The 18,166-nt window shown below is 34.3% G+C and overlaps 2 protein-coding genes across 2 annotated transcripts; both read right to left on the reverse strand.

Annotated features, from left to right (window-relative positions):
• Positions 1-603: 603 nt before the first annotated feature.
• LOC116031037 (metacaspase-1-like) lies at positions 604-4,292 on the reverse strand. Its single transcript, XM_031273467.1, has 5 exons — positions 3,767-4,292; positions 3,161-3,491; positions 1,953-2,073; positions 1,650-1,868; positions 604-925 (listed from the first exon to the last, which is right to left on the reverse strand). Exons 1-5 carry the CDS (start codon positions 4,134-4,136, stop codon positions 866-868), a joined length of 1,101 nt encoding a protein of 366 aa, XP_031129327.1. The 5' UTR covers positions 4,137-4,292; the 3' UTR covers positions 604-865.
• A 4,335-nt stretch (positions 4,293-8,627) lies between these two features.
• Positions 8,628-10,199, reverse strand: LOC116029616. The gene is made up of 2 exons (XM_031271664.1): positions 9,552-10,199; positions 8,628-9,416 (listed from the first exon to the last, which is right to left on the reverse strand). The coding sequence occupies exons 1-2, from the start codon at positions 10,197-10,199 to the stop codon at positions 8,628-8,630; spliced, it is 1,437 nt and encodes a 478-aa protein (XP_031127524.1).
• Between the last annotated feature and the right edge of the window lie 7,967 nt (positions 10,200-18,166).

Raw genomic sequence — 18,166 nt, forward strand, 5'->3', positions numbered from 1 at the left:
TATATCTATCAGGACTATGCACGCTCCCCTTGGTATATTATGAGATATCTGGTTTTATTTCACTATTTATTTCTTAACAACATTAATTTTTTTATCATTAATTCTCAACTATAATTTGTTTTATTATTATATTATTAATTTAAAATATGCAAAATACTTTGTCTTTATAATATTTTCACTAATTTTTAAGAAATATTTTAGACCAAAAGTAAAACACTATTTTAAAATTGAAAATAAAAATAAATTAAAATTGATGATCAAAATGAAAAAGAAAGATCAAAGATGAAATAAAGTACTCCGTAATAAACTAAGATACCCTTTTATTATGACTATAATTACGGAATATTTGCAACGAAAATAACTTTCTGCCTAGGATTATGCCTCTTTTGGTAATCTTTGACAAAATAACATATGCTTCCATATAAATCAATACTATTTTCTTTTATCGAATCCTTTAGCATTTAACGTATTTATATTTGAATTTGGAGGTTCTGTCATTTTAAAACTAATTCATAAAATATTTATTACAAAAAATGATCTAAATAACCAATAGAGTAAATATTCCCAATTTTACATTATCGTACACATTAAAAAAAAAAGGTATGATAGGAATTTGGATCAATATATAGAATGTATATACACTTGTGCATTACACCAAAAAAATACTGGCAATAATAGGTAAATTAACAAATAGTTTTTTGTTTTTATTAAAGTTTCCTTTAAATAGAAAGAAATGAAAGAAGTATAATTCCACCATAATAATTGAAAAATCCTTTGTATTATAAACAACGGACACAAGAGAAAGCTCACAACACCACCACCCTGCCCACAACAAAAGTAAACACGAAGGTAAACTGAGTGGATTTCACAAAGAGAATGGCTTTGCATACACGTCGAAAGTCTGGCAAGCAGTCAACTGCGGCTCCTGTTAGCAAATGCAACAGAAAAGAAACGTTAGAGGATCAGATGCGACTAGAGAAACCCACAGCCACTAGCTCAAACCAAGAAGGCTGTGATTCGAACTTGTGACCTTGTGGTTACAAGTTTGTATCCTTAGCCATCTTGGTCATACATGCAATTTCGGTCTATATATTATTGATATATACATTTAGCTAATCCGGTGTAATATGCATTCTGCAGCAGCAGAAAATAGTTCAGATGTTCAATGTGGATGGTGGGGTCCTGGGGGACTAAGTAGTGGAGTTATTCCAAATTTGGTGTCTTAAAACTAACAGTAGGTATAATTTTATGGATTTGCATGAATACTATTACTATTTATTGAACTATTACTAAATGGCATTTGTTAACATAACAACTTTAAATAGTTAAGTTAATAATCACATAAATTAATTTATTCCTCCGTGTTAACTATACTCATTCACGTATGTTTTTTCTACTTATCAAAGAAAACCTCATTTATGTTTTTTCCTTGTAACAACAAGATCACGAGCATAATGTTAAAAACTCAAGTGAGATACACATTACCAAATATATTGCAATGCAATAATAAGCATCAACTCTTATATTTTATTAACAGATAATGACTTCATAACAAGAGTGAATGTCTCCAATCTTAAATCGAACTTTGAACGACCAAGGGGTAGGATACTTCAGAAACACATAGTTAGAACAATATTTATATTGTTTACCTGTCTAAATCCACCACCAATACCACTACCACCTGTCACAAGCATGGTGAGGAGAGATGTGACACCACCACCACCAAGGTCACCTCCAGAACCTCCTGCCTCTCGAATTGCTGCCCTCATTGCAGTCAATATGCTACCATATGTTCTTCCATGCCCACGCTCAATAGCTTGAATAAAGCAGAACGTCATGGCACCTGTTGAGGTTATTTTTGATAGAGCCTAAACACCAAAAAAATTTTCTTTAATCTTATCATCCTACACTAAGCACCAACTTCACATGTAAGTCCAATTTAGAAAACTTACAGATGTATCAGCTGAAGTTTGGTCATCATCACATCCACTGAAAGAAATAGCTTCACCTCCACTAGTTCCCTTCATAATACCTGAACGGGGACGATGGTCCTCCCACAAATATTGACCACTCCTATTGGCAAGAGAAAGAAGTAAATCAATAGAACAAGTTGGAAACAAAACTATGAGAAGATAAAATAAGAAAGAATTCCAAGGTTCCTTGCTTCCTTCCCAAGACAGATGGAAGTATGGTACATACTTAGTTCCCATCATTCAAGTAGCAGGGGATAAATTAACAAATTACTTACAAAGTATATTGTAAATAGAAATAATTTAATAAGTTAATTCCATTTTAGGTCCTAGATTTATAGGTGACAATCCATTTTTAGTCTTTTTTTAGAATATCCTCCTTTTGTTCTAGAATTATTGTGGATTTATGGCATGACTATTTTTGGTCCTCTATCAACAAAATTGTTTAAATTTCGTAAAATAAAGGGCATTTAGGCCTTCAATTATGAATTTTTTAATAAAAATAAGAATTAAAATATAGTGGGCCAATCCACTTTGTATAAAAAAAGATCAAAATGTCCTTGTATTTAACAACATTTCGACGATTTTGTTGACGGAGGACCAAAAATGGTCATGCCACAATAATACTAAGACCAAAGGAGGATGTTCTGAAAAAGGACTAAAAGTGGACTGTCAGTCTGTCACCTATAAATCTAGGACCAAAAATGGAATTACCTCTAATTTAATCCATAGAGTACATGATATATGCATTAGATTCCATATTGAACTGTTCATTTCTTGAAGAAAACTTGACTCCCATTAAGTAACCTTGTAAGGTTTTATGAGAATCATGAATGGCATGGGGTGCATATAACAGTAACTTCTTTTTTTTTTGGGAAACATATGAGCCTTCACTTCACTTTATTGTCTACCCTCTTAGGTACAAAGCATGTGTAAAGTTGCATCATTGATTTTAACACCATTCAGGCGTACTTCGTCTAGACTTTAACCTGACAGTAAAGAGAGCTCCAACACCATATTTATACATAAGCTACCCTTTCAGAAAAGAGAAAAAAAAAAGGGGTGGATAATATAGTAAACATTCAATCATAAAAGCCCATCTCCTTGTAGAATCTCATTTGTGCTTCTATTTGTGCAAAAATTCAAGGGCAGAAAATGAATAACATGAATTTAAGAAGTTAGTCAACTACCTGTTCATTCTACAAAGATATGGCAAGTCCAGGACAGTTCCACTGTGACAAGCATCTATTATAGCATGAAGCTTAACCCCATGAAGAAGAGGTCTGACAATTGTTGCATTAATTTCATCATCAACTATCATTCCCTGAGTTTCGAAGTCCAGAGGACATAATGTTTCATCATATCCATCAATTTCATCACCATTGTAGTTCCTTTGCCTCGAGCCATGCCCAGAATAGTGAAAGAGCAAGGAATCTCCGGGTTGACATCCTTGCACAAGCCAATATAAGGCCATTCGCATATTGTATTTGGTAGGGATTCTATAGGGATCAGTCTCTTCTTCTGCAGAGATGATTCAAACAAAACAAATGAAAGACAAATTAAAATATTTTTCTACCATAACAATGGATGACAAAAACAAGCAGCCTTGGAACTTCCAAACTCCATAGCTTTACAATTTCCTTCCCAATAAAGAAGTAAATAATAACGGGACGGCAGAAGTGATGAACAAACAAAAATTCACAATTTTCTTTTCTTTTAATATAAAAATTTAAAATTGAGCAAATCAAAGTTCCATAGACATATAAAAATTTGATCAACATACAAAAATATTGTACCTGTGAGCATAAGAATGGAAGATTCTGGAAATTGAAACTTGTTGATGAGAAGGTAGCGCATACACTTGGCGTCATTGAGACATCCCTTGAGCTCGTGCCTGGAGTACCTGTAAGATATGCCGACGATCACGGCCTTCTTGCGGCCGTGAGGGTTGGGTGGAGGGCCAGGAGGGGCGTGGTTATACGGCGAAGGAGAGGCGGCGGATGGAGGACCCGGAGGGGGCCAATGATGAGTAGCCGGCGGAGGATTGACGGCGCGTGGATCGGCGACTTGAGTCACGGCCTGGCAAATTGCACACCGGATGGATCGGGCGCCCGGAGGCAGCTGCAATTGGGTCCGGCAGTTGGAGCAATTTATAAGCATAAACATGGCGATCTCTCAAAGGTAAGAGGAAGAGTAAATTGAAGGTGAAATCGAGATTGGGATTTTGACGTGAATCAAATTAGTGGAGACTGGAAAGAGGTTTTCTGTTGGGGCTTTGGCCTTTGACAATTTTTTGTTTGGGTTTTTCACTTTTCAGAAGCACACGCGGTTGAGGGGCCGTGTCGATTGTTGAAGACTACCTTGGGTAATAATAGTATTAAAGCCCCTCACTTTTAATAATATTCTGTTTATACTCATATTTTAGTTCTCCTTGCATATGTAAGTTTTCTTCCCCACATCATTAACATATTTATCTCCACATCATTGACAATCATTCCGCAACAAGTCTCTTTGTTGCAGTCTAATGAAGAAATTTTTATGTGGAACATAAAAAGATTATATTTTTAATATATAAAAAAAATACATTATTTGTGTATTGAATGTATATTATTATTTGATAGTATACAAAATCATTACTTAAATAATATACTTTTCATGAATACAAAGTACATTTTTAATATAGTTAATTCCATCAAAGGTCCCTTGTTTTTGTGACAATTTTAAATTTAGTCTCAAATTGTCATTTTTGTCAATTAACATCTTACACTATCATTTTTTGGACATTTTTAATCTTTCTCATGACTTTTCCTATTTTTCGGAAGGGCATTTTTGTCTCTTCATATTTTTTTTTTGTTATTTTTCTGTTTTCAACCGATTTAATTCGTTTAGGACTTTAGATTTTCACAACGGTTCTAATTGTTAGGATTCAATTGAAGAATCAAGTCACTCAACTTCATATGTTTCACTGCTCTTTCAAAGATATATAACTTGCTTCTGCAAACCTACATGAAAGTTGAAAAAATGTCATTCATTGTTGCTGGGAGGATGAAGAAAGAAAACGTGAGAATCGATACAAAGGCCCAAGAGTTCATTAAATTAACAAGCAAGATGTGTGTAGCTGAAGTTACTTAAATTAACAAGCAAGATGTGTGTAGCCTGTGTTTACACACATAACCGAGCTGGATTTATGAGCCAAGTATATTTCATCTCTATAGCGATGTTAACTTTTTAAGCAAAGATTCTTATGCACTCAATGGACAATCCTTTTATTGCGGCACTATAACTGAAAGTTTCAGGACAAATGAGAGATGGTGGTGCATGTTTTTTCACTTTCCACATCACAGGCATGATATATACATAGACAATAGAATTGTCCAGTTGGGGAAACCATATATTGGAAAAACTTCAAAGAATTATGGCGGCGCTAGAGGAATACGGCGATACTCTCGTTCTTTGCTTGGTGAAGCTATAAAGGAGCGGTGAAGCATATGAAGTTGAGTGACTTGAGTTTTCAATTGAATCCTTACAATTAGAACCGACGTTGAATTAACCTAAAAGTCCTAAACCAATTAAATCGGTTGAAATTGAAAAAAATAACAAAAAAAAGTGAAGAGACAAAAATGTTCTTACTAAAAATAGAAAAAGTAATGGGAAAGACTAAAAGTAGGGGTGGGCACTTCGGGATTCGGTTCGGTTTTTTTCGGTTTCGATTTCGGTATCGGTATTTCGGTATTACAAAAAATGATACCATTCGGTTTTACAATAAAGTTCGGTTCGGTTTCGGTTCCGTATGAAACGGTTCGGTTTCGGTTCGGGATTCGGTTCGGTATAGGATGTTCAATTTTCAACATTTACTAATTTTTCAAATAATACACTGCCAAACAATACATATTCGCATAATCCAAAGTCTAAAATATAAATATTACATAAAAACAAAACAATTCAAACACAAAATTAACATAGCAATCCAAATTGTAAAGTAATATCTTGTACATCCATCATCCACTCATCACGGATCAATATTCATTATTATTATTTATTATATATATTTAAAAAACCGAACGGTTTTTGGTTTGGTTCGGTAAAAACCCAAACCGTTCGGTTTCTCTATATTAAGTACCGTTCAGTTCTTTCGCTTTATACCGAACCGAACCAAACTACTTCGGTACGGTTCGGTTTGGTTCGGTTCGGTAAAACCGAACCGAAGTGCCAACCCCTAACTAAAAGTGCCCAAAAAATAATAATTTGAGATATTAAATGGCAAAAAGATAATTTGGACTAAATTTGGAATGACTACCAAAGATAAGGGACCTCTAATGGAATTAACTCTTTTTAATATATTAAAAGTACATTATTTGTATACTGAATGCACATTATTTGATAGCATACAAAATAACTAGTTTAACTGGGTTTATCAGTGTTGTATGATTTAGGTTTCTTCTATGTGATTACCAGAGATACAGGGGAATTAAGCATGTTTTTTAAGGAATTTTTATTTAAATCTTAATAATTCAGCTAAGCAGTTGAGTTTTAATGGGAGTTTGAAATTTAGTAAATTTAACAGAGAATTAATTTGTGTAAAAAAAACAGAGAATTAATTGAGAATTATAAAACTAACAAAAGAGAATATAATATTTAACGGAAAAATTAATGGTGTGTGGGTGTTTAAGGGAAGTTAATCATATAATTAAGGATAAATTTGAAAATTTCAAGTAAAAATTAAGATTTGCACCATTCATTTCATTTAATAATTTGACGAACACTTTTTTCTACCCATGTGGCTTGGGACAGTTGGGATTATGAGTGCAACATATGTCATTTTAGTTGACTCATTCATTAAGAAGTATAGTAAGCTATATAAGAAATAAATATGACATTTTGACAAGAGAACGATGTTAAACGACGTTGACAAAGGTATAGCACGCAGTCGTTCCCAATGTAGGCACCATCGTCACCTAGTTAGGCCAGGGCATAGCATAGGACATTGTCGTTCCGAACGTAGGCACCATCGTCACCCATTTAGGCCAAGGCATACCATCCAAGTACAAATGGAAAAAACAATAGTTTGGACTAAATTTAGAATAACCACCAAAGACACGGAACCTCTAATGGAATTAACTCTTTTTAATATATTAAAAGTATATTATTTGTATACTGAATGCACATTATTTGATAATATACAAAATAACTAGTTTAATTCACTGTATCAGTGTTGTATGGAATTAGGTTTCTTCTATGTGATTACGGGAAGATACAGGGGAATTAAGCATGTTTTTAAGAAAATTTTATTTAAATCTTAATAATTCAGGTAGGCAATTGAGTTTTAATGGGAGTTTGAAATTTAGTAAATTTAACAGAGAATTAATTGGTGTAAAAAACAGAGAATTAATTGAGAATTATAAAACGAACAATGGAGAATATAATATTTAACGGAAAAGTTAACAGTGTGTGGGCTTGAAAATTTCAAGTAAAAATATAAATCTAAACAATCTATTTGATTTAATAATTTGACTGTAATTTTTTCTACCCATTATAAGTCTAACTTGTTGAAGCACAAAAAATCAATATGAGAATCACTACATGTCATCTGAGCACAAAGTGCTTGGCATATGATTATCCATTAAATTTTATGTTAAATATTCTCTTCTCCGTTAATATTCCGTTAACTTTTAACTTATCCATTAGTTTCTATAAGAAAAGTCTTAGGTTCAGACCTCATCCCAAATAAATTTAGCATAATTAAATTCCTCACTCTATTTTACTCTTATTAAATTAAATAAATTAGTAGCTACAACAAAAAATGATACATATGTATTTTTTTATTTAGAATTATGTGTCTACAATGCCTTTATTTGAAAAAATTATTCATTATCAAAAAATTAAATTAAATAAGAGAAATAATTTCATTAATTATATTGTCTTTATTTTCTCCAATGCAAAGATTCTTTACATTCAAATTCATCAATTCATATTCATTACATTGTCCATTATCTTCTTTTTACATTATCTTGTAATTAAATATCAAAGTTATAATACAAAATAGTGTTATATATTTATTTACCAAGTATTTTAATAATACCATGAAAAAAAAAATATAGTTTAAAGCTAATTATATTAACTACTTGGGGATTGGTTGACAAAGAGAGTATTCAAATAACCCAACAAATTGAAGTGAGATCACTCTATTTTACTTTTATTGAATTAAATAAATTAGTAGTTACAACAAAAAATGATACAGATGCATATCTTTAATTTAGAATTATGTGCATGTCTACAATACCTTTATTTAAAAAAAAAAGTATTCATTATCAATAAATTAAATAAGAAAAATAATTTCATTACTTATATTGTCTTTATTTTCTCTAATGCAAAGATTCTTTACCTTCAAATTCATCAATTGATATTCATTACATTGTCCATTATGCTCTTTTAACACTATCTTGTAATTAAATATATTAAAGTTATAATACAAAATAATGTTATATATTTAATTACCAAGTATTTTATCAATACCATGAAAAAAAAATAAAAAAGAATAGTTTGAAGCCAATCATATTAACTACCTGGTGGATTTGTTGACAATGATAGTACTCAAATAACCCAATAAATTGAAGCGAGAAACTACCTCGTAATATTTTTTTTGAAAGGAATAATGAATTATATTAAGAGCTCCATAATGGAGCTAGGGGGAACAACATCCCAAAACAAAATGACATCCTGTAAAGATGAAAAACAGTCTCGAGCTAAAGCATGCGCTAAGAAATTATCTGATCGAGGAATATAAAGGACTAAGCAAGAAACAATAGAACTCATAAGTCTACGACACTCTTTCGTGGCAATGCCGATATACGACATGATCTCCAGTGATGAACACAAGTTAGCACATAGAACTGCACATTCTGTAAGTAGCACAACAGCCTCTTCATTCCTATCTTTCAACCAAGAGAGGGCCTCCTTGCAAGCTACTGTCTCTGCCATAATTACTGAATCACAATAAGGTAAAGGAGTACTCATAGCAGCCACAAACTCCCCATTCGGCCTCACTAGCACCACTCCCGCTGTAGCTTTCCCTAAACCACTATCGTATGCCACATCAACATGACACCGTGAAAAGGATAGAGGAAAGGGCAACTGCTCGTGCGTATTACCAGTTGGACTCGCCGCAGGTTGTGACAGCTGCCAGTTATGAACTGCTCTCCCCGCCAATGCCACAACCGAAGCCGGAGTGGGAACTTTCGCCTCCCACACAGCTGAATTCCGAGCACTCCAAACTGCATATAGGATGGCCGCCACCTTGATGATCTCTTTGGCATCCAGTGTGTTAAGTATTTGTTCGAACCACGCAGAGAAAGATAGCCTAGCACCATCAGGTATATCAATGTGAGAAATACGCCATACATTAACTGCAAAAGCACAACAAATAAACACATGTGACACACTCTCCACCTGAATAACACAGAGGGGGCATAAAGGATTAATTTCCAAACGTCTCTGGATCAAATTAGACGTAGTCGGGAGGGTATTGGTTATAGTCCTCTAGAGAAAAGTCTTCCACCTCGGCGGTATCTTTAAATTCCACACCTTATTCCAACTAATAAAATCATCTGTCAATGGGGTAACAACACCCCAGATGCGTTTGTAGCCACTCTTTACGGAATAGATCCCACGGAGGTCATCCAACCAATACCAAGAATCAGCATAACTAGGGCTTATAGGCACCCTTTTAATTAGCTCTACATCCCTAGGTTCAAAAATGTCCATTAAAACCTCCTCATCCCACTCATTGGTATTAGGATCGATTAGGCCTGACACAATAGCGTTGGACAAGTACGATGGCTGAGGAGTTTGAATGCACGGATTAGAATCAGGTAGCCACGGAGAATTCCAAACCTGTGTACTTGTACCATCTCCAATCCGCCTTCTAATACCCCCACAAATCAAGTCCTTTGCCGCAAAAATACCCCTCAAGCAGGCGCTCCGATTAGTTCCTATTACAGCATCAACAAACGAGGAATTCGGAAAATATCTGGCCTTATATACACGAGCCACTAAAGAAGCCGGGTTTGTCAAAAAGCGCCAACCCTGCTTGCCCAACAGAGCCAAATTAAAAGCTCGTAGATCCTTAAATCCCAGACCACCAAAACACTTTGGAGTACACATTCGTTTCCATGACAACCAATGAATTCCCCTCTCGTTTCCACCCCCTGAACCCCACCAGAATTTATTCATCATCCGCTCCAGGGCCACGCATAGAGAGTCAAATTTTTGGACTACATCATATTTAAAATGTTCAAATTTTTATTACTTTATCTAATATTATTACTTAAACTAGGGATTTCTTTATCCACAATAACTCATTCAATAATAATGGTTGAACCAAATGAACCCCGAGTAAAACACCTAAAGAAAAATTCATAGCTTCCTACATCATAATCTCATTGAATGACGTTGTTATCTATGCTACCAACAGTAACCCAATTGCAAATAAAACACTACCAACAAAAAGGAAAAGGACAAATAGTAAAGATGAAGACAACGACAATGTTACTCAAAAGAGAATTAAGAATACTTAGAAACTGGTGCTATATCTTGTTTTTATCCATACATGATTCCAAACTGGTAATTCGCTTTGAATTCAGGAAAATCACCAGGGAAGTGAAGACTAAACCTTATACTCAGAGGCTTGAAAGGTAGGCAATGCATACACCTTTACTTCAATTGGTTATTTGACTCGATCCTCTCTTTTTGTATGAAGATTCTTTGTTCTTATATATCGCTCTGTTTTGAAGTCTCGGGAGATTGAAGTATAAGACATCACCAAAATAGAAGACCAGCAAGACTCCGATCAACGAGAGATATCTTTACAGGAACAACAATCTCCATGCTTGTTAAAGCCTTTTCTCTATAATGGTAGACAAGAAGTGAGGATGAAGATGGCAATCATGGGATAGGAAGATCTGGTGAGATAAAGAGGAAAATATGAGAATAGATCTACAATCCTATGGAATTGACAATTTTAACCCTGCTCGAAAAGGGGTAATTTTTTTTCCGATCACAAATTGACTAAGAATGAGCCAGAAGGACCAATTCTACTACAAAAATAATAATCGTGGACATACTTTGCAAGGTTTAAAAGTCGTGGAGCAATCCTGATAGTGCCACCACAGTCGTGGGACCAAAAGCATGAAAAACTTGTTAAAGAAAATGATCAAATTATAGAAGTATTAAGAAAAATGAAATCAATAAATGAAATAATTGAGGAAGAACCAACATGTGATATAGAAGAAGAGCTTGACAGAAATAATATAGAAACAGAACCCGAAACATAAGATATAATAAATGAAGATGCTAATGATCATCCTAAAGAAGAAATAGTAAACCTAAACTTAGAATTAATCACTAGAAGAAAAACAAGACTACCATTCCACATACCAATAGGACAACAATTTGAATTTAAAGACTTTGTAGGATCTATGAGTTAAGGAGTAAATTTAAATAGATATTTTCTAGATATAGATAATGTATACGATGAACACGAAATTAATAGAAGAATACATGATTGGAATTTAGGAATGTTTATAGCATTAATGAACTCAAATTACACTTCAAATCTTGACTATGCTTATGATTTAATATCAAAAACTTTATTAGGGGAAGTAGGATTTTGGTTGAATATATATGGCTCTGTTTGGTAGAGCATATTTAGGAGTCTATAGCTTATTTTAAGATGCTAATAAGCTATAAGCTCTATTTTGTAATGTTCCCAAAATAAGTTCCTAGCTTAAAATAAGAGCTTATTTTGAAACGCTACCTTAGGTAGCATTTCAAAATAAGCTAGTAGCTTCCTAACTTTTTTTTTTCCATATTTAACCTTATTATTTTAAATGAATGACATCATTTACCCTTCACAATTAAAACCCTTTTCTCAACTCCTCTGTAAGTTTCACCGCATGACAATCCCTTCATCTTCATTCGCAAGAAGCATCGCCCAACACTCTGCAGTCTGCAACAGTCCAACAGCCATAGATATGTATATTTTATTTTGTTGTATTACTTGTATATATTTTGTTGTATTGCATCTCGCATATCTGTAGGCATGTATTTGTTATATATTTTGTGGTATTATATGTATATATTTTTTTTGTAAAAATGATTTTGTTGACTTCTTTGATATATGTTACTAGTGTTTGCCCCGTGCGGTGCACGATCATTAAGATTGTCAATAAAATATTTCAATATAATATTTTTTTTGAGTACTATTTCAATATAATATAAATATACAAATATTAAAGAAATGAAATAAAAGAATGAAAATAAAAATAAATGAAATTAACTACATTAATAAAAAAAACAAATTATTAGGGGATTACAAATTGTTGAAAATTTCTCATTGGTATATGTAGCGATAATTTCTCTACCGAGGATAACCGCCGATTTGATTTACCATTAGTGTTTGTTGCTAACCGTTTAGGTGGCATATTTTCATCTTGGAAATAATGATTTTCATTTGTAAAAAAATGATATAAAAAGATATATTATGGATAGTTAAAAGTATACAACATACAAAAACAAAAAATCAACTTAGATTAGTATTATCAGAATTTTTTCTAAAATACAATAATTGTAAATTTAAAGTATAATATATTTAATAATAAATTTCTAATTATTAGAGTATAATACATTATATTTAATTTTAAAAAGCGTATAGATAGAAATCTATAAATTTTGTGTGTGTGTGTGTGTGTGTGTGTGTGTGTGTGTGTGTGTGTGTGTGTGTGTGTGTGTGTGTGTGTGTGTGTGTGTGTGTGTGTGTGTGTGTGTGTGTCTTCACCATAGATATATTTATACATATAAGGCCTACAATAATATAATATTCAAGTATAATATCCAAAAACATAAATTATGAGCCCAAAAGAAATTAATAGTAAAAAATACATATCAGAACTGATATAAGAACTGATATCATGCCTGATATAAGGCATGCCGTTAATAGCCCATAACCCGAACCTATTAGCCCAAATATATAAAGGGAAAACCAAACTCTAATTCACTAAGGCCAATCAATTCGTATTTCGTCTCCCTAACTCTGAGCTGTGCTCCTCCTTCTCACTAAGCCCTAATCTCTCCCGATTCGGATGCATGAACTAAAATCGTAGATCGCGTATGTAGATCTTAATGCCTGGTTATCCAAGTAATCCATGGCTTTAAGATTACAATTCTATCACTATTTTCTACTTTGCGATTTCTGAAATCATTTTCCCTAAAAATTCTGATCTGGAATTTGTGTTGACCGGTGGCGGATCTATTGATTCTATGCACAGATCTTTAAATCAAAGGTGCCAAAAACTTATATACACCCGTCTTCCACCACTTAGAGCAGCGACCGGTATTGCTATGTTAAAGATAAGTCGATTCATCTTTCAAATCTTTTTAAATATATTTTCATTTTTTCCAATTTAGTGTTTATTTGGTTGGTTTGTATTAAAAAAGAATGTAATACCTAGAAATCCCCAAATTGAGTTCTCGGTTAGGTCAGAAGAATAGCTAAATGTGAAACTTTATTACTTATTTTTATTTGTATGCCTGTGTTCTGTGAATTCTGCATGCATCATATATATATATATATATATATATATATATATAGTTGACTTCATATGAGACAACCCCTTTAGATGAGAAATAGGACAAAATCGTAGCCATAGGATGAACATAATTGATGGTTTAGATTTGGTAGCAAAAATTGCACACGCTAACTTAATAGTCTTGGTAATTAACAAAAACAAAAGGAAAGGGAGGGTAAATCAGTAAAAGGCTGGCCATGGGCGGTTCGAGAATATAGGGAGGGCCGACTTTTACTCTCCTCACTCCGCTGAATTCATGCGATAGAGGTCCATTCGGAATCCAATTGCGAGACGCGCTTTGCAAGGCTTCCTATGGTTAGCCATGGCCGGAACAAAACGCACAGCGTAACGACGAATTGGGGCAAGGTACCGTACTCGAATCTGGTCGATTTTTTTTTTGTTTTTTTTCCATTTTTTTTGCAACTGGCGATGGGGACAACGACTGTTAGGTTAGGGCTCTACTCCGACCACATGCACTGATTCCGATCTGGCTTTCCAGTGTAATGCAGACTGTAGGCATTTAGGGTATTACAAAAACACACCTACAAGCTAGAGTGGCGATGAATGGGAGAATTGGGCGTTCAATGTGGGTTAGAGCTATGGTGGTTACTGGTTAGGCAAGTGAAATTAGATAATAGGGGGTGAGAGGTGTACATCGCGTAGATAGCAAGGAATGGGTATTATGCTGGGGACAAAGTTCAACCCAATCCATACCAGCAAATTTTATGTGGAAATTATTTAAACAAAAAACTCAAATGGATTGTAAATATATTTGATTTGGATGTACTGTTATTGTGAAGTAACTTTTCCAGGTTGTGTATTTGTCTAATTGTTCCCATGATTATTGAGAAATAGTACCACTATTTAAATAATTTTGTCTGCAAATTTTCTTTTGCTGCGATACAATATTCATGGGGAGAATGTTTGTGAGATAAGATTGGAGAAAAAATCAACAGGGTGACATAAACAAGTGCATAGAGTGCCTTGAACCAAAGAGTGCTGAAATTGGGTAATATGCACAGGGTGACATAAACAAGTGCATAGGGTGCCTTGATTTTTTTTGGTGACACAGGAAACAGTGCACAAAAAGGTATTTACGATGCTCACGCTGCCCCACGGATGTGCACATCGTGGGGTAATTAAATTTCTTTTGTTTTAAATCATTACTCAGTGGTACACATTTGGGTGCACACACCTACGTTCTGTTAGCGTATAAGTACGGACAGAAGAATGCACATACATATTGCTTTAGGTGCACACACGAAGGACTACGTTCTGGTAACGAAATGACGCTACACCAACTTAAACCCCCATGCCTAAGAGATGGAATTCCACTCTGTGCACACGGGTGCGAACTTGAGTGCACAGACCAACTAACGGAAAGCAACCAAAATATAGACAATCATTCACACTGTTCGTAAAGTAAATGCACACGTTTAAAACCCCTTATGGATGACAACATGCTTGAATTACAAAGGGAGGGAAAAACGACGCAACTTTACTAGTAACTCACGATTAGACAAGAGTAAAACATGAAAATAATTATCCGGGACAAATTTATTTTGTTTTAAATCATTACTCAGCGGAACACATTTGGGTGCACACACTTATGTTCTATTAGCGTATAAGTCCGAACAGAAGAATGCACATACATAGTGCTTTAGGTGCACACACGAAGGACTACGTTCTGGTAACGAATAAACCCTCATGCCTAAGAGATGGAATTCGACTATGTGCACATGGGTGCGAACCTGAGTGCACATACCAACTAACAGAAAGCAACCAAAATATAGACAACCATGCACACAGTTCATAAAGTAAATGCACACATTTGAAACCCCTTATGAATGACAACATGCTTGAATTACAAACGGAGGGAAAAAAAACAACTCAACTTTACTAGTAACCCACGATAAGACAAGAGTAAAACATGAAAATAATTATTCCGGACATGGATGACTTCCCGGGTACACATACCAACAACAGATGCAAAAACTAGGAACTACAAACGGATGAAACCCACCAAATACTTCCCCAAGACCTCCTTAGCAGGCTTCTTGAAACCTTGACGAGAACACACCAAATACTTCCTCAAGACCTTCCCCTCCCTATCCTTTGAATTCGTGCTACGACGAACATCAAACCCACCAGTACAAGCATACCGAACATAGAACTCAACACCATCATCCAACTTGCTAAACCTCTGACCCACAAATGGCTTGCTCACTTCCTCACAAATCAGTAGCCAATATTTCGTTTTTCCGGGAGATATATGCATAACACACCCACTGGAACCACCATTATCACTTGATGAATCTTCATCACCACAAAATGATGCTGCCACATCGGCAAGACAAAAATTAAAAAACACGAGCAACACTATAAGGCAAACAACATAACAAACACACGCCAACCATGTGCACATAAGCATTATAGTATGTGCACTTCTACTCAAAATAGAAATACCCCTCCCCCCCCCAGATGCCCAAAACTGCACACAACTATCGTACACATACAAAACAAATGCAACACACAGTGGAGAAACACGGGAAAAAAGTACTCCACCACAAGACTACATTCCAAAAATGTATAATATTACAGGAAAAAAATATAGAACATACGAGCACCTGTGCAGACGACATAAATACACACATGCACACACCCAAACCCACACATGCACACACTAGCGAATTACAAAAAAAAAAAAAAGAAAAAAAAGAAAAAAGAACACATTAGACACCTGCGCACAATACAAGAAAACGAACAATGATGACAAACATGGGGAAGCAAATCACCTTCACCCAGCACACACTATCAATTACCCAACCCAACCCAACCCAACCAAACAAATACCAGCACACACCTTAACAAACATATAACCGAAACCAATTGAACAGTCGCAGATTGCCATCCCATCGAGCCTTATTCAAACGGCAAAAAAACAAAAAAAAAAAAGAAAAAGAAAAAAAAAGAAAACATACCTTCACCAACAAACTCTATGCTTAGGCGTGAATGAATAGCACCAAAGAACGATGAAGACAATAGACTGGCGTGAACAAATGGCACCAAAGAAGAACAACCAAATAGATTAACAAATAACATAAACATTGTTGTCTCAATCCACATAAATGTACAAAAAAAATGAAAAGAAAAAAAACACAACCGCAACATTATGAAGAAAAGGAAAACAATTACAAAACAATCCTATAAAACCTAAAAATTAACGGACAGTAAGATGACAAAACAATAGTGCACACGTCACAATACACACATGCACACAATGACGAACATAAAAACCGAATACAATAATAAGACTTTTGAAAAATGCAACACCCTGAGATTGACAAACATAAAGGTAATAAACACAAATGCACACGTCACCAATCACACAAGCACACAAATGACACAATTACGCATGAACGCAGGATTGCAAATAGGAGTCATATCCATTTTTGGTCCTACTGTTATTGGGGCATTGCCAATTTTAGTCCACTTCATTAATTTTTGCCACATTACGGCCAGTCTTATTTAATCCTTGCCACTTTTAGTCCACCGTTAAAATTTTCGTCAAATGGTCGTCCAAAACATGGGTATTTTTTGTCTTTTCATGCTTTGGTCATCTCCTTGACCATTTGCAGTAGTTTTCCTTACACATTTTCATCCAATGAAGAAGTCCGGCGGAAGCTATGTGAGCCACATTACAAAGCCATGGCTTTCGCCGGACCTCTTCATTGGATGAAAATGTGTAAGGAAGACCACTGCAAAGGGTAAAGGAGATGATCAAAGCATGAAAAGACCAAAATATCTCTATTTTGGATGGTTATTTGACGAAAATTTTAACGTGGACTAAAAGTGGCAAGAACTAAATAAGACTGGCCGTAATGTGACAAAAATTAATGAAGTGGACTAAAATTGGCAATGCCCCAATAACAGTAGGACCAAAAATGGAAATGACTCTTGCAAATAGCGTGGGAAAAAAACTCAAACCCAAATCATACCTCCATTAACATACACTATGCTTCAACATCGACAACATAAAAACTACATACAATAAAATGAAATTCGAAAAATGCAACACCCCAACACTAGCGAACATAAAGGTAATCAAACACAACTGCACACGACACCAAACACAAATGCACATACCTACTCAACACAGCATAACTGAACAACGAAAAAAATAAAAAAAAAGATGAAAACATACCTCCATTAATGTACTCCATGCTTGTGAAAAAAAGAGAGGAAGAAAACGACTGCAAAATAAACAACCGACAAACGTTAAACAATGGAAATATTCAATCCTACCAAAATTAAAACACCTAAAATCAAGCATAATATACTAAAAGAATATTATTATAAATTAAAAAGCAGTCAAAATTACATAAAAACCCTGACTAATTAATAAATTTTTAAAAAGGAAAAAAATAAAGAAAAATCTAAGCCATAGAAAATCTAAAGATGGACGATCCACAACAAGTCTTATTTCTCACCTAAATAGGTTGTCTCATATGATTACTATATATATATATATATATATATATATATATATATATATATATATATATATATATATAT

Source organism: Ipomoea triloba, chromosome 9, assembly GCF_003576645.1.
Source record: "Ipomoea triloba cultivar NCNSP0323 chromosome 9, ASM357664v1".
Lineage (NCBI taxonomy): Eukaryota > Viridiplantae > Streptophyta > Magnoliopsida > Solanales > Convolvulaceae > Ipomoea > Ipomoea triloba.

Excerpts from the sequence above, each read along its gene's own strand:
- LOC116031037 (XM_031273467.1), bottom strand. The coding sequence starts at position 4,136 with ATGTTTATGCTTATAAATTGCTCCAACTGCCGGACCCAATTGCAGCTG. Across the intron at positions 1,869-1,952 it reads AAACTTCAGCTGATACATCT|GCTCTATCAAAAATAACCTC; the intron begins GTAAGTTTTCTA and ends TTTGGTGTTTAG. Across the intron at positions 926-1,649 it reads TTGGTGGTGGATTTAGACAG|GAGCCGCAGTTGACTGCTTG; the intron begins GTAAACAATATA and ends ATTTGCTAACAG.
- LOC116029616 (XM_031271664.1), bottom strand. The coding sequence starts at position 10,199 with ATGAATAAATTCTGGTGGGGTTCAGGGGGTGGAAACGAGAGGGGAATT. Across the intron at positions 9,417-9,551 it reads ATTTTATTAGTTGGAATAAG|GTGGAGAGTGTGTCACATGT; the intron begins GTGTGGAATTTA and ends TGTGTTATTCAG.